Below are 16,469 nucleotides of genomic sequence, written 5' to 3'. Positions count from 1 at the left end.
GAGGTCAACTAGGCCCCTCCAACGCTCATTTTTTTCCTGAAGTCACCCGATCAAAATTTTGAGATAGCCATTTTGTTCAACATGGTCGAAAATATAATAACTATATCTTTTAGGATGACTTATTCCCCCGAAGTCCGCAGGGGGAGGGCTGAAAGTTATGAACTTTACCCATTATTAACATATAGTATGGGTTATTGGGAAGTATACAGACGTTTTCAGGGGGTTTTTTTCTGGTAGTGGGAGGAGTGGGTTGGGGTTTATGTCGGAGGATCTTTCCATGAAGGAAGTTTTCATGGGGGAAGGGACATTGCTATGAAGGGGGCACCGGATTTCCCATCATTATTTAAAAAAAGATCAGAAATTATATATATAAAACAACAAGTTTTTCAACTGAAAGTAAGGAGCAACATCAAAACTAAAAAACGACAGAAAACATTACGTATATGATTAGGTTCTAACCCCTAGTCAATACCTCGCTCTTTAATCCAAAGATTATTTAGTACTTTCATAAGAGCTATTTATTCTAATTAACGGCATTTGTGATTAAGGGGTGATTTTTTAAGAATTGGAAAGAAATCCTAACTTTAGCTTAAAGAGCAAGGTATTGACTACGGAGTGAACCCACTAATATACGTATTAAAAATATGTGAATATAGAAGTTCGTTACGTAAGTTAATTCGTAAGTTACGTATATTTATTACTAATAAAAACGTTCGTAAATAAAATTAAACAGGTTTCGAGAAAGCCATTTAACCAAATAAAAGTAAAATTAATATGCAAATTTTGTTTAATTATTCATGTACGGTGAGCCAAAATCAAAACCTGCATTAATTCAAAAACGTTCAAAAATTAAATAAAAAAAAACAAGTTTTTTTAACTGAAAGTAAGGAACGACGTTAAAACTTAAAACGAACAGAAATTATTCCGTATATGAAAGGGGCTGTCCCCTCCTCAACGCCTCGCTCTTTTCGCTAAAGTTTGACTTTCTCACATCTCTATTTTTTTTAAACAATTAAAAACTTTAGCGTAAAGAGCGAGGCGTTGAGGAGGGGACATCCCCTTTCATATACGGAATAATTTCTGTTCGTTTTAAGTTTTAACGTCGTTCCTTACTTTCAATTAAATAAACTTTTTTTTTATTTAATACCATAAAAGAGCTTATGGTAGGCGCGCCACTTTACTGGGTAAGCAATTTAATGCACTGCCACTGACACGCATATAGGCAATCCATAGGTGTGTATTCCTCTGTGGAGCCCTGATGGGGGGTGATCACTTCACCGAGGGAATATTTCTTTAAATTTGTGGTGCTTTTGCCTGTAATTTTACGACGGATTACATTTGTCAATGATAATTTCGTATAAGTTTTGACACTTCTATCTGGTTGATTGTTAGGTTATAGCCTACTGCATTGTCCTAGGTCAATCAGAATGGTGAGTAAGGTCAAGACCTTGTTCAAGTATTATTTATCTCAATTACTAAAGTAGGAAAATAGTCCTTTCCTTCTTGCTTTTTTTAATCCAATAAATACCTTTTCAAACAGTTCGTGGTTAACGAACTGTAAGTAAGGAGCGACCCGGCTCAATGGTAACCGAAACTCTAAAAAATGGAATTTTGATACCAATAGATACATCAAAAGAATCAGATTTTAATGCTGATTTCAAATATATAAGTTTCATCAAGTTTAGTCTTACTAATAAAGTTATGCGCCCTGAGAAAATTTGGCTGATTTTTGAAAAAAGGAAGAAAGACCCCCTAAAAGCTATAGAACTTTTAATGAAAATCACACCATAATATTCAGCGTATAAGATAACCCTACTGTAGAGGTTTCAAGCACCTATCTACGAAAATGTGGAATTTTGCATTTTTTGCCAGAAGAAAGATCACAGATGCGTGTTTATTTTTTTGTTTATTTCCCCTAGGGGTGATCGTATCGACCCAGGGGTCCTAGAATATCGTAGGAGGGTTCACTGGAACAGAAATCAAAAGTTCTAGTGCCCTTTTTAAGTGAAAAAAAAATGGAGGGCAACTAGACCCCCTCCCACGCTCATTTTTTTCCCAAAGTCACACGATCAAAATTTTGAGATGGCCATTTTGTTCAACATGGCCGAAAATATGAAAACTATGTCTTTTAGGATGACTTAATCCGCCGAAGTCCCCGGGGGGAGGGCTAAAGGTTATGAACTTTACCCAATGTTAACATATAGTATTGGTTGGAAAGTATACAGACGTTTCCAGGGGGGATTTTTTCTGGTAGGTGGAGGGGGGGGTGGGTCGGACGTTATATGGGAGGATCTTTCCATGAAGGAAGTTTTCATGGGGAAGGGACATTTCTATGAAGGGGGCGCCGGATTTCCCATCATTATTAAAGAAAAAGATCAGGAACTAAATAAAATAAGTTTTTCAACTGAAAGTAAGGAGGAACATCAAAACTTAAAACGAACAGAAAATATAACGTATATGATTGGGTTCGCCCTCTAGTGAAAACCTAGCTCTTTAACCCAAAGATTTTTTAGTACTTTCAGAATAGATATTTATTATAATTAATGGCCTTTGTGATTAAGGGGTCATTTTTAATGAACAAAATTCGAACTTTAGCTTAAAGAGCAACGTATTGACTAGGGGGCGAACCCCCAAATATACGTATTAAAAATCTATAAATATAGAAGTTCGTTACATAAGTTAATTCGTAAGTTACGTATATTTATTACTAATAAAAACGTTCGTAAATAAATTAAACAAGTTTCGAGAAAACCAAATAAAAGTAAAATTAATATGCAAATTTTGTTTTAATTGTTCATGTACAGTGAGCCAAAATCAAACCCTGCATTAATTCAAAAACGCTCAAAAATTAAATAAAAAAAGCAAGTTTTTTTTAACAGAAAGTAAGGAACGGCATTAACACTTGAAAGAAACAGAAATTATTCCGTATATGAAAGAGACTGTCCCCTCCTCAACTCCTCGCTCTTTGCGCTAAAGTTTGACTTTCTTACAACTCTATTTTTTAAACCTTACTTTCAGTTAAAAAAAAGCTTGTTTTTTTTTATTTAATACACATTATAGAAAGAAGGAAAATGTTTATGACAATTTGTAAGTAAATGAAGATTTATTTTGTGAGGATGAGTTAGAGATATTACTAAAAGGATTAAAAAATCATAAGGCCTCATGGGCATTTAGTGTTGTAAATGAGTTTTTTTTTAAATGATGGTTGTGAAGTTACAAATAAATTACTGAAGATTGGGAATAAGATTTTTTAAATGGAAGTACTTTAGCAATGTTAAGAAAACTTTAAGCAGAAGGGGTTTACTTTTTTCATTGGTCATTACACTGAACAATCATCTAAAGTAAAGATGAGACTTATTAAAAAGATTACTTTATTTTTAACAGGTAGTTTTAAATAGCAAAAGGGAGCTGGTGCAATAAACCCCCGTTTTCTTGCTATTTGGCACCAGAGATCAACGGTATTGGCACAAACTGAGATGCAAAAGAGCTTATAAAAGCACAATAGTCTTCACTCCCAAATGATGTAATTTTTTGGACCTAGGAAAATTGTTGTGCTATCTACAATTTAATTATTTTTATTACACGCTCTTAAAATAAAAAGAGAACTAAATCAAATTAACAATATATTTTCATAAGGAAGTAAAGCAAGAGGGGAAACCTTAAAATAAACATACATTTTCTAAATATAATAGAGCTTGTCGCCCCTTCAACCAACCTCTCACTAAGGAGTGAGAGGCTAAAGAGTGTTAGTTCTTTTCATTTTTATACACTTTTATTTAATTTCATGTGTTTGGAGGGTCAAATATTTACAGCATCAAAATTCAGTTAAACGGGTGGTATTCGTAATATACAGGCAACGGTATGGCTCTTAGGTAGCTGCTACAAGTAGAGGTAGTAGATAATTTTGAAGACCTCACTGCCTTTTCGTGACGATAAATAAAAAGTTCAAATAGGGATAAATCCTTTTAATAGATAGTGATAAACTTCACAAAAATACTAGATATTTCGGTCACATATGCAGTGACCGTCATCAGTAGTAATACTACTGATGACGAGAGTATTACTACTGATAACGGTCACTGCATATGTCACCAAAATATCTAATATTTTTTGTGAAATTTATCACTGTATATTAAAAGGATTTATCCCTATTGGAACTTATCGTTTATAAGTTTATTTATAAACTTATTTATAAATAAATATTTTATTTATCGAAATAAAGGTAGGTGTGGTCTTAGCATAAAGTTTTCCCTGGAAGATTAAATAACGCAAAATTTGAATATTTAGGATAAAATATTAAAGACATACTAAAGACTAAGACGAATAAAGTAAAATTCCTATACCTTAAAATAACATAAATTTTCTAAAGTTGATAGAGCTTGCGACCCCCTCAACCAACCCCCCACTAAGGAGTGAGAGGTAAAAGAGTGTTAGTTCTTTTTATTTTTAGGAGCTTTTATTTAAGTTCATCTGTTTGGAGGGTCGAATATTTACAACATCAAAATTCGTTTAAAAGGGTATATTCTTAATATACAGGCAATGGTATGGGTCTTAGGTACCGGCTACGAGTATAGGTAGGTGTGGTCTCGGCATAAAGTTTTCCTAGGGAGATTTGTAATAGAGGGAGATTTGTAGAAATATTTGTATACAATACAAATATTAGGATAAAATATTAAAGATGTGCTTTCTGCTCTTAAAGATATACCAAAGACTAAAAATGCAAAAATGCAAGAAAATATGTCCTACTACACTGACAAATTGAAAAAAAATTCAAAATAAAGTGAAATAGTGGGGTATAAGGCTATAATATATTGTATAATTAATCATGAACGGCTTTCAATGTTATCACCATCCCACGCTTTCATTTTAATTCATAAATAATTGATTTTCCGTAAAAAAAAGGAAACAAAATTATTTTTTTCTTTTTGTAAGATTAGCGATGAAAAATTTTTTAAAGTTATTTTTTGTACTTTCGTTGGTCGTTGCGTAGCTCTTTAGTTTTATGTGAAAGAAACGTGCATTTTTAGCAACTATTGGTGCCGAAACAATATCTTGAAAAGATAATGCCAAAGAATAATTACTTTGTTTAAACTTCTTCTCCATGTCCTTTTTATGTATCCATTGAGAACTTCAATATATATATATATATATATATATATATATATATATATATATATATATATATATATATATATATATATATATATATATATATATATATATATATATATATATATATATATATATATATATATATATATATATATATATATATATATTTTTTTTTTATATATATATATATATATATATATATATATATATATATATATATATATATATATATATATATATATATATATATATATATATATATATATATATATATATATATATATATATATGCTTTCAAGCTTCCTGTATACGTCTATGCTGAAAATCCCTCATCATGTAGGAAAATCTTATTTTTTAAAGCTTTGCTTTGAACTACCCACCAATTTGACATAACCTTTGCTTTGTAGACAATTCAAATGAAGAATCCCACATTAAGGTTGTGGAAGAGTTGGAAAACATTGATGATGAATGTGATAATCAAGATATTGCCTTTGTTCGAATTGATGACTTGGATGAAGCAAAAGAATATGGCCTTGATGAGCTCCCAGCCCTTGTTTACTTTGAAAATACAATTCCCTCAATCTATGAAGGTAAATCGTTGCATTGTTATGTAGTTCATAGAATAATGTGTAGCAAAAGCAAATTCTTCTTGTGTGCGTTTCGCTTGTGTTTATTTATGGAAAATATGAGTAGCTAACCAAGCCACTCCACTAGTCTAATTTATTCACAGTACGTTGCATTAAATGCATCAAACCATGTTACAATTTTAATAACTATTTGTAGAGAACTCATATAGGGTGTCACTAATGGATTTGCTCTTTTCCATTATTGCAGATTGTCTGTTGGAAGAAGGGGGAGGGTCAGTGAGTTTAGGAACCTATCAGGTTATCAGTTTATGACCTATCAATTTTGTTAGCTAATGCATTTGTTTCCAAAATCTTGGATAAACTTGATAACTAACATGATTGACTATCAGATTTGATGGCGAGCAACAGCAGGCTCGTACCTGGGGATGTCTTTTCGGTGGCGAAAGAGAAGTTACAAAAAACCTGGGGAAAGGGGTGATGGTAGTAATATTTTTTTTAATCTTTATGAGAAGCAGCCAAATATTCAAGACTTTTACCCGAGCCCTGAACACCTCTCCTGGATAATTTGAAGTTCAGAGACTGGATTTAATGTGCTCACAACTTCAGGGGTTCATTCCCTGTATTGATGTCACAAGATATTGGGAACACTCATCTCTTAAAAAGAAATGTTTTGATTATTGGAAATTACGTTGGTTCGACGGATTGATATTTGTAGTCTTTGAAAAACCTTTCTTGGATGAAGTTGCTAGATACATTTTAATGAGCTTTTCCACACATTACCACCAGCTAAGAGCATTCTCGACTCTTAACAAAAAGAAACACAACAAAATCGTTTCACTGTTCACCCAAACTAACAGGATCTTTAAATCTCAAATGGGTCATTATTTTCACATGCCTTTGAATTCAAATGTCCCATATTTGTTTTATTCACATACCACGGCATCATACTACGAAAAGTCGCACTGTCACTACTCTAAAAAGTTTATTTTAGTAAAAAAACAACTTTACTGTACATTTTGTTTCTAAATGTAGTGCCTAAGTCTTTGTTCAAATTCTTAGATTATGCTTAGATGGTTTTGTTTCCCAATTATGCTGAGTTCTGCATAGTTATGCTTCGTCTCGCAAAATTGAATCAGGGTTGCCACCTGTAGTGTGAAAGTGCTATTTTAGCACTGTTTTGTTATGTGTAGCGCTATAGCACGTGCCCAGGTTTGCTAAAACAGCAGAAAAGTACTATTTTAGCACTGTTACAGTCAAAATTTTGAAGAGCAACCGAAAACTGCTGTGCAGCACGTAAATTTGGGCAGTTGTAGCACTTCAGGAACTGACCTTGAAAGCAACCCAGACACTGATACTCTCAAAGAAGCTCAATTAGAAATAATGAATGTTCTCTTGGGTTATCCGATTGTATCGGCTTTTCTTCAACTTTACACTTGGTAAAACCCTTCAAAAATTGTTATAAAAGAAGTTTGAAATACCTTAAAAATATATTCTGAAATGGCAAGATCAAAATACAGTTTGTGTAAAACTTAATAAAGAATTTGTATTCTTATGTTATATAGCATAAAAAATGTTTAAATATTCAAACTTTAATTTGTTTTCTGTTTATTGTAAATTTTGGACTGTAAGAACATTTTATCAAAATAATGAATATAGAGTAAGTACAGGACTTCAAAAGAAAGAATCAATAATCTAATGCACAACAGAATATAATATTTGAAGCTTATGGTTAGTATATGAATTCGTAAAGAAAAAATAATGTTAATTTTGGAAACATAGGCACCGTAATATCGCTGGCAAAGTAAAGAACAATGTTGGCACAATGTATTATTTATTAATTTTTTTGTTTGAACAGGACACTTCGTATCGAAGGAGTTTTCATGAAAACTTCGAAAAGGGCTCATTCGATTGGAAATTAGAAAGGCTTGTTCTCCTTTTAATAGTCGAAAGTGATTGTAAGGCAACTAACACCCCTTCCACGCCCACCATTTCTCCAAACACATGCAATCAAAATTATGAGATAGCCATTTTGTTCAATGTAGTTTAAAGATCTGAAAATTATGTCTTTGAGGAAGACATTCCCCCTACAGCCCTCAGAAAAAGGGTCGTAAATTATACCCGGGGGGCATATGCGGTTTTTATAGAAAGTGTTGTCGCAGAAACTTCAAAAAGACCTATTTGATTGGAAATTGAAAGGGCTAGTGTCCTTTTTAATAGTCAAAAGTGATTGAAGGGGAACTAACCCCCCTCTCACGCCCACCATTTGCCCAAACACATCCAATCAAAATTTGGAGATAGCCATTTGGTTCAAAGTAGTTTAAACATTGTCGTAGAAACTTCAAAAATGGTTCATTAAATTGGAAATTGAAATGCCCTTTTTAATAGTCGAAAGTAATTGGAGGGCATCTAACCCCCCTCTCACGCCCACCATTTCCCCAAACACATCCAATCAAAATTTCGACATATCCATTTTGTTCAACGTATTCTAAAGTTCTGGAAATCCCACCCTGCCCCGCCCTATAAACGCAACTAGTTATTCATTTTTCTAAACCATTTTTAACTAATATTTTGTCTGACGCTTCCATTGAAGTCACTTGGGCAGAGTGGATTTCGCAGGTCAAAGTGCAACAAACCTAACTTAACCAAGAAAACACGACGCATCACGAGAGGATAAACAATGAAAACTATATTATTTAGGAATATATCTGGGACCATCAGGAGGTTGAATGCGTTATAAAAAAAACATGACCACGATATTGGAAACGAGCATAAAATAAAGAATCTAATGGTACTGCTTTCATTCTATTAAGGTGTTCTCCTATGGAGCCCCATATCTAGAATGCTACCTCGCTTTTTTACTTTTACTCTCTATAATTTAAAGTTAAAGCGAATTGAAGATGTAACAACTGTCAAAACTTTAGATTAAAACGAGGAAAATTTAGGCAAGCAAATTGTTGTTATACTAATAAATCCAATTATTTTAGCTTCCCAGAAACTCTTATCAACCTGGAAAACATAAAAAAAACCCATAGAAAACAGGTAAACTATATAGGATATAAAACAAAAATGTGAAAAAATACACTATACAAGATATAATAGAAAAAAAGGTAAAGGATATGGCATTGGACTTTACAGTCCCTACTGGCGGTGCTGATCTCCGTTTCTTTGCCCTTCAACAAGGAAGTGCAATGGGAGGTTGGGGGCCAACCACCTTGTGCTTTCACACACCCTTCCTGTTTACCTTCCCCAGATTTCTCCAGGTACCCATTTAAAGCTGGGTCGACTCTGGCTGAGCTTACAGAGTCACGCCACTGACCCCCGTCCCAAACCAAATAATTGGGTACACTAGGATTCGAACCCTCGTCCTCTCGGACAAAGGATCCTAAATCCAGCGCACCAATCCAATCAATAGAACACAAAAAAATGACGTTTGATTAACTTATTTTTGTTTAATTTTATCTTTTAAATTTTGATTAACTTATTTTTCAATTTTTTTGTTTTTTTTAATATGACTTGTTTATTCAAAAGCAATACAGATCCAGACAAAACTGCTGTATAACATTGTGCAGGTCCAAAAGATATCGTCTGATATTAGACTCTATCAAAATGAAATGACTTTAAAATAAAAATCTATCTCTTTGTAATCTAGAGAGTTTTAATCAATGGTAATGATCAATTTGCTCTTTTTTGGTCCAAGAGGTTTAAAGCTTTTAGTGTTAATATTTCCTTCCTTTCTTTCTTCCCATCTATCGTTGCAAGCAATTAACACAATTCTAATGGTGATGAATATAATTTTACGGTTCAGAAACTTGTCTTTATAACCAGGAGTTCTTTCTATTCTTTCATTTTATGGTAGCCATTCTGCGGATGTAATAAAATTGACATTCGGAGTATCTCTAAAGTTGTTACTATCTCAAAAGGCAGAAAAGGAACATTTAGGTTAGACAGAATGTGCTATAAAATAACATATTCGATTGGCTACATAAAAACAATATGCAAGTTTGAAATAACTTTTGAGGTTCCATATCAAATTTCAATAGCCATAAGACATTTTCACGTTCAGAAAAATTAAAATTTGAGATTCAGTAATGAAATTGAAAATTCAGTAAAATGAAATGTAAATTTGCTCGCTTCTTAGCAAAACTTTTTAAGTTCTGAAACTTGTTATTGCATGAGTTGTTTTTCATGGTACTTCTATTGTTGATTCTGATTAGCTAGAAAATCTTTAGAAACTCTGCCTTTAGAGCCTGAATATTGTGGATGGTATCATCCATCAACTTCAGTCGGTTCCACCTTTGTGGAGGATAGTTTTGTCTCATGAGTACGCTAAAATAGTTACCCGACAACAAGGCCGTATCCAGGGGGGGGGGTTACCCGGTTTGAACCCCCCCCCAAAAAAATTTTTTGACCGACTCGAAAATAAGTCGAAAATTAGTAAAACCTAGGTAAAAATCAGTAAAATTAGTCAAAAACTGAGTCAAAAATTAGTAACCCCCCCCCAAAAAAAAGTCAAAAATTAGTAAAATCCCCCCTGAACAAAAATCCTGGATACGGCCCTGCCCGACAATGCTTCCTTTATAGGTTAATCCGGTATGTAGTTCTACATAATATTTGTTTACCAATACGGCGGTTCCTCAAAGGACTGCCGTAAGAGTATCCCTCAAGGGGACCCGGTAAAGAGGTGGTAGAACTGGACCAAAAGCCGCTATGGATCAGCTGATATCTTCGGATGAAATAGTTTATGTAATGCCAATAACTTTCTTCTATGAGTGATCTCCACTAATCTCCTTCTTGGGAGCTGTTTTTGTTTGTACTATTTCTTTAAGTAAATATTTTAGGAAAAGTATGGAGCTTACCACCACTGTGTTAGGGACAAACTTATCTATAACCATCTTCCTGTACTTTTAAATGATGGGTTGAACTTTCGAAGTTGGTCCTATGGGAAGCTGTCAGAGCTAAATCTTTAAACAAGGTGGAACACAAGCTGCCTGTGCATGTTCAGTGTATTAAAGCCTTGCCGGATTACTATAAAAGACACAATTTTTACTTGACATAAGTACTGAGGAAGACCACACTGACTTTCCGTCAGACAAAAATAAACAAGTGTAATGAGGAATTTTCTGGAGACAATGATTAAAACACAAAGTCTAAATTAACTCAAGCTGATTTACAAGAATCAAAATACAAGTCACATTCACAATGGTTGCTATATCGATGTTGTACCGTGGCGTATTTGTCTCGTAGCTTTCCACTAATTACCAATATCAGATGGGAAGCTAAACTGTCTTCGCTAGCAAGCTCACATATGAATCTATTTCTTTAACAAAATATTTCAAGCTTCAAAAAAAAATGTCAAAAATTCAAGAGTCAAGTTCGATTTGCCATAAAACGTGTTATTTTTGCCAGAAAACGCGTTTATCTTTTGTAGTTTCATACGACTGCTATACCTTCCTACTGTACTTTGAACCACAAAATATTTTCGCTTCCCATTTCTTTCTATGATATTTTTTTGCTTTTCTGTAAATTCATTTAATCTGGTAAACTATTGTTGGTAAGATTTATGTTGGTAAGAGACGTGTCATCTCGCTTCAACAGCTTAAAAATAATTTGAAATTTTGAGCCTCCAAAAGATTGAAAAGCTCAAACACATAGGTGGTGACACCTCAATTGTATAGCAGTATTACAATATTTTACCTTGACAAAAAACTTCTCAAATTAGTCTTTGCTTGACAAGATATCCTCATCTTTGTGGGATAAATATAAATGTTCTACGTGAAATAATGGAGTCAATTTGTAAAACTTTTACTAAAATATTGATTTTTGCTTAAGCTTCGTGTGTCAGTAGTTTTCAAGCCCAGATTACATACATTAGTACTTTCAGATAAACAGTAACAGTTAAATATTCCTGTTAAAGAATGAGACTTATGTCTTTCACTTTCTAGCAAAGATAAAATGAATTAAAATGGTTAAGTAATATATGATACAATACATTGATTTATTAGCTAAATTAAATAAAAAAACAAGTTTTTTTAATTGAAAGTAAGGGGCGGCATTAAAACTTAAAACGAACAGAAATTATTCCGTATATGAAAGGAACTGTTCCCTCCTCAACGCCTCACTCTTTACGCTAAAGCTTGACTCTGTCTCACAACTTTATTTTTTAAAACAATAAAAACTTTAGCGTAAAGAGCGAGGCGTTGGAAAGGGGACAGCCCCTTTCATATATGGAATTTTTTCTGTTCGTTTTAAGTTTTAATGTCACTCCTTACTTTCAGTAAAAAAAAAAAAAAATTGTGTTTTATTTAATTTCCGCACGTTTTTGAATTAATGCAGCTTTGATTATTCCATATATGAAAGGAGCTGTCCCCTCCTCAACGCCTCGCTCTTTATGCTAAGGTTTTTTTATTGTTTTAAAAAATAAAGTTGTGAGGCAGAGTCAAAATTTAACGTAAAGAGCTAGGCGTTGAGGAGAGGACAGCCCCTTTCATATATGTAATAATTTCAGTTCATTTTAAGTTTTAATGTAGCTCCTTACTTTCAGTTTAAAAAAATTTGTTTTTTATTTAATTTCTGAATTTTTTTGAATTAATGCAGGTTTTGATTTTGGCTCACCGTACATGAATAATTAAGACAAAATTTGCATATTAATTTTACTTTTTTTGGCTATATGGCTTTCTCTAAATTTTGTTCTGACGTAACTTACGAATTAATTTACGTAACAAACTTCTATATTCATGTGTTTTTATTACGTATATAAGGAAGTTCTCCCCCTAGTCAATTCCTCGCCCTTTACGCTAAAGATCAAATTGTGTTCGAGTCACAAACCTCTGAATTACAGAGGCCGGTTAATTAGAATAGATAGCTCCTTTGAAAGTACTAAAAAAAACTTAAGTGTAAAGAGCGAGGTATTGACTTGGGGTTAACCCCCCCATATACGTAATAATTTCTGTTCGTTTTAATTTTTAATGTTGCTCCTTACTTTCAGTTCAAAAAAACTTGTTTTTGTTATTTAATTTCTGATTGATTTTTAAATAATGCTGGGAAATTCGGCACCCCCTTCATCGAAATGTCCCTTTCCACAAGGAAACAGCCTCCATGAATAGATACTCCCCCGTAAAACCCTCCTCTGACCCCCCCCCCCATCCCAACCAGAAAAAAGTCCCTCCTGAAAACGTCTGTATACTTCCCATTAACCCATACTATATGTAAACAATGGGCAAAATTCATAACTTGCAGCCCTTCCCCCGGGAACTCTGGGGGATTAAGTCATCCTCAAAGACATATTTATCAAATTTTCGACTACGCTGAACAAAATGGCTGTCTCAAAATTTTGATTGGGTGACTTCGCGAAAAAATGAGCGTGGGAGGGGGCCAAGTTGCCCTTCAATTTTTTTGGGTCACTTAAAATAGGCACTAGAACTTTTAATTTCCGTTTGAATGGGCCCTCTCACGATATTCTAGGATTACTGGATCCATATGATCACCCTGGAAAAAAAACAGAAAAAATAAAAAATAAACACGCATCCGTGATCTTTTTTCTGATAGGGTTCTCAGTATATATCAAGGTACCATTTCTACAAGGCCCCCGTACCAAACAGGTTCTTCTGATAGATATTTAGCCAAGTTTAAAAAAAAAACAAAAAACCTACTAATCAACTTACAGATGAATGACCACGGATTTAACCTAAAAAAAAAACTTGTATATAAGGAACTAGAAATCTACATACATTTCATTTTTGGAACTAGGAGCGAGATTTTGTGACGCTATAAGACTGGTTTCGTTTCATGGGTTCATTAATAGAAGGACTAAGGTTTTTTTGAAAAGGGTAATTACTTCTTTAGTTTACGAGATTTGCGAATTTTTTGCGAAAAGATATTTGCGTAAAGGTATTGCGATTGTTAAGAATGCCTCACGGGTAATTAAAGAATGGGATGCTTGCATCAACAATACAAAGAATAAGCTCAGATACTTAATAGATTTGACGCTTACAAGAGACATTGCTAGAAAGTATTCAATAGCTTAATTGAAAAGTAACGATAGAATGACATTGTGACTTGACCTAGCTTTACCTCGCCGAAGTGGTCTGTATAATACATAAGTAACGTTTGAAAAGTATTGTCAATTTAAAAAGAAATGGCTGAAAAGTGTTTTGAGGGAGATGGGTTGCATGGAGGGTTGAGTTGCATGAGAGTTCAGTTAAAGGGGGTACAGTTACACGGGGGTTTCGGTTATACAGGGGTTCAGTTACAAGGGGTTTAGTTGCACGGGGGTTGAGTTAAATGGGGATTGAGTTCCACGAGAGTAGTGCTTTGTCATGGTTCAGCTTGTCACAGTTTTAAAAGAGCTTTACGGGGATTGAGAGACTCAGTTGCCTAATTCGGTATGGTTTTTCTTTACTTGGTGGTCATTAAAAACGAAATTTTTGTGTTTAATCTGTAGTTTTTGTATCTTTTAAAAGAGCTTTACGGGGAGTGAGAGACTCAGTTGCCGGATTCCGTGTGGTTTTTCTTTACTTAGTGGTCATTAAAAACGAAATTTTTTGTTAAATAAGTAGTTTTTGTATCTTTTAAAATAGCTTTAAGGGGTTTGAGAGACTCAGTTTCCTGATTCCGTGTGATTTTTCTTCACTTGGTGGTCATTAAAAATGAAATTTTGTGTTAAATAAGTAGTTTTTGTATCTTTTAAAAGAGCTTTACAGGGTTTGAGAGACTCAGTTGCCTAATTCAGTGTTGTTTTCCTTTACTTGGTGGTCATTAAAAACGAAATTTTTGTGTTAAATCAGTAGTTTTTGTATCTTTTAAAAGAGCTTTAAGGGGTTTGAGAGACTCAGTTGCCTGATTCTGTGTGGTTTTTCTTTACTTAGTGGTCATTAAAAACGGAATTTTTGTGTTAAATAATTAGTTTTTGTATCTTTTAAAAGAGCTTTAAGGGGTTTGAGAGACTCAGTTGCCTGATTCCGTGTGGTGGTTATACAGGGGTTCAGTTACAAGGGGGTTCAGTTGCACGGGGGTTGAGTTAATTGTGGATTGAGTTCCTCGAGAGTACGAGAAAATGACTGATAAGTGTTTTGAGGGAGATGGGTTGCATGGAGGGTTGAGTTGCAGGAGAGTTCCGTTCCCGGGGGTCCAGTTCCACGGGGGTTTCGGTTATACAGGGGTTCAGTTACAAGGGGGTTCAGTTGCACGGGGGTTGAGTTAAATGGGGATTGAGTTCCACGAGAGTAGTGCTTTGTCGTGGTTTAGCTTGTCACAGTTTTAAAAAGAGCTTTACGGGGATTGAGAGACTCAGTTGCCTAATTCCGTGTGATTTTTCTTTACTTGGTGGTCATTAAAAACAAAATTTTTGTGTTAAATAAGTAGTCTTTGTATCTTTTAAAAGAGCTTTAAGGGGTTTGAGAGACTCAGTTGCCTGATTCCATGTGGTTTTCTTTACTTGGTGGTCATTAAAAACAAAATTTTTGTGTTAAATAAGTAGTTTTTGTATCTTTTAAAAGAGTATTACAGGGTTTGAGAGACTCAGTTGCCTAATTCCGTCTGGTTTTCCTTTACTTGGTGGTCATTAAAAACGAAATTTTTGTGTTAAATCAGTAGTTTTTGTATCTTTCAAAAGAGCTTTAAGGGGTTTGAGAGACTCGGTTGCCTGATTCCGTGTAGTTTTTCTTTACTTAGTGGTCATTAAAAACGAAATTTTGTGTTAAATAAGTAGTTTTTGTATCTTTTAAAAGAGCTTTAAGGGGTTTGAGAGACTCAGTTGCCTGATTCCGTGTGGTTTTTCTTTACTTGATGGTCATTAAAAATGAAATTTTTGTGTTAAATCAGTAGTTTTTGTATCTTTTAAAAGAGCTTTACAGGGTTTGAGAGACTCAGTTGCCTGATTCCGTGTGGTTTTTTCTTTACTTGGTGGTCATTTGTTGTATATTTTAAAATATCTTTACATGGTTTGAGAGACTCAGTTGCCGGATTCCGTGTGGTTTTACTTTACTTGGTGGTCATTAAAAACGAAATTTTTGTGTTAAATCAGTAGTTTTTGTATCTTTTAAAAGAGCTTTACAGGGTTTGAGAGACTCAGTTGCCTAATTCCGTCTGGTTTTCCTTTACTTGGTGGTCATTAAAAACGAAATTTTTGTGTTAAATCAGTAGTTTTTGTATCTTTTAAAAGAGCTTTAAGGGGTTTGAGAGACTCAGTTGCCTGATTCCGTGTTGTTTTTCTTCACTTGGTGGTCATTACAAACTAAATTTTGTGTTAAATAAGTAGTTTTTGTATATTTTAAAAGAGCTTTAAGGGGGTTGAGAGACTCAGTTGCCTGATTCCGTGTGGTTTTTCTTTACTTAGTGGTCATTAAAAACGAAATTTTGTGTTAAATAAGTAGTTTTTGTATCTTTTAAAAGAGCTTTAAGGGGTTTGAGAGACTCAGTTGCCTGATTCCGTGTGGTTTTTATTCACTTGGTGGTCATTAAAAACGAAATTTTTGTGTTAAATAAGTAGTTTTTGTATCTTTTAAAAGGGCTTTACGGGGATTGAGAGACTCAGTTGCCTAATTCCGCGTGATTTTTCTTTACTTGATGGTCATTAAAAATGAAATTTTTGTGTTAAATCAGTAGTTTTTGTATCTTTTAAAAGAGCTTTACAGGGTTTGAGAGACTCAGTTGCCTGATTCCGTGTCGTTTTTTATTTACTTGGTGGTCATTTGTTGTATCTTTTAAAAGAGCTTTACCGGGTTTGAGAGACTCAGTTGCCGGATTCCATGTGGTTTTCCTTTACTTGGTGGT

The 16,469-nt window shown here is 33.9% G+C and overlaps 1 protein-coding gene across 8 annotated transcripts in view; it reads left to right on the top strand.

Annotated features, from left to right (window-relative positions):
• The window catches only part of hlk (hulk), a 315,193-nt gene that overhangs the window by 174,050 nt on the left and 124,674 nt on the right, over positions 1 to 16,469 (top strand). For all 8 annotated transcript variants that reach the window (XR_016143473.1, XR_016143472.1, XM_089106231.1 and 5 more), the window contains one exon: positions 5,520 to 5,702. Coding sequence is in view for 6 of the 8 variants with exons in the window: in XM_089106231.1 (XP_088962357.1) it covers positions 5,520 to 5,702 (183 nt within the window). In the remaining 2 variants the exon portion in view is untranslated. The remainder of the gene's footprint in view (positions 1 to 5,519; positions 5,703 to 16,469) is intronic.

The sequence above is a fragment of the Artemia sp. Qi Xiang Cuo genome, chromosome 20 (genome assembly GCF_049724085.1).
Source record: "Artemia sp. Qi Xiang Cuo chromosome 20, ASM4972408v1, whole genome shotgun sequence".
NCBI lineage: Eukaryota > Metazoa > Arthropoda > Branchiopoda > Anostraca > Artemiidae > Artemia > Artemia sp. Qi Xiang Cuo.
Note: the sequence above shows the minus strand (reverse complement) of the source record. Positions and strands in the feature narration are given on the sequence as shown.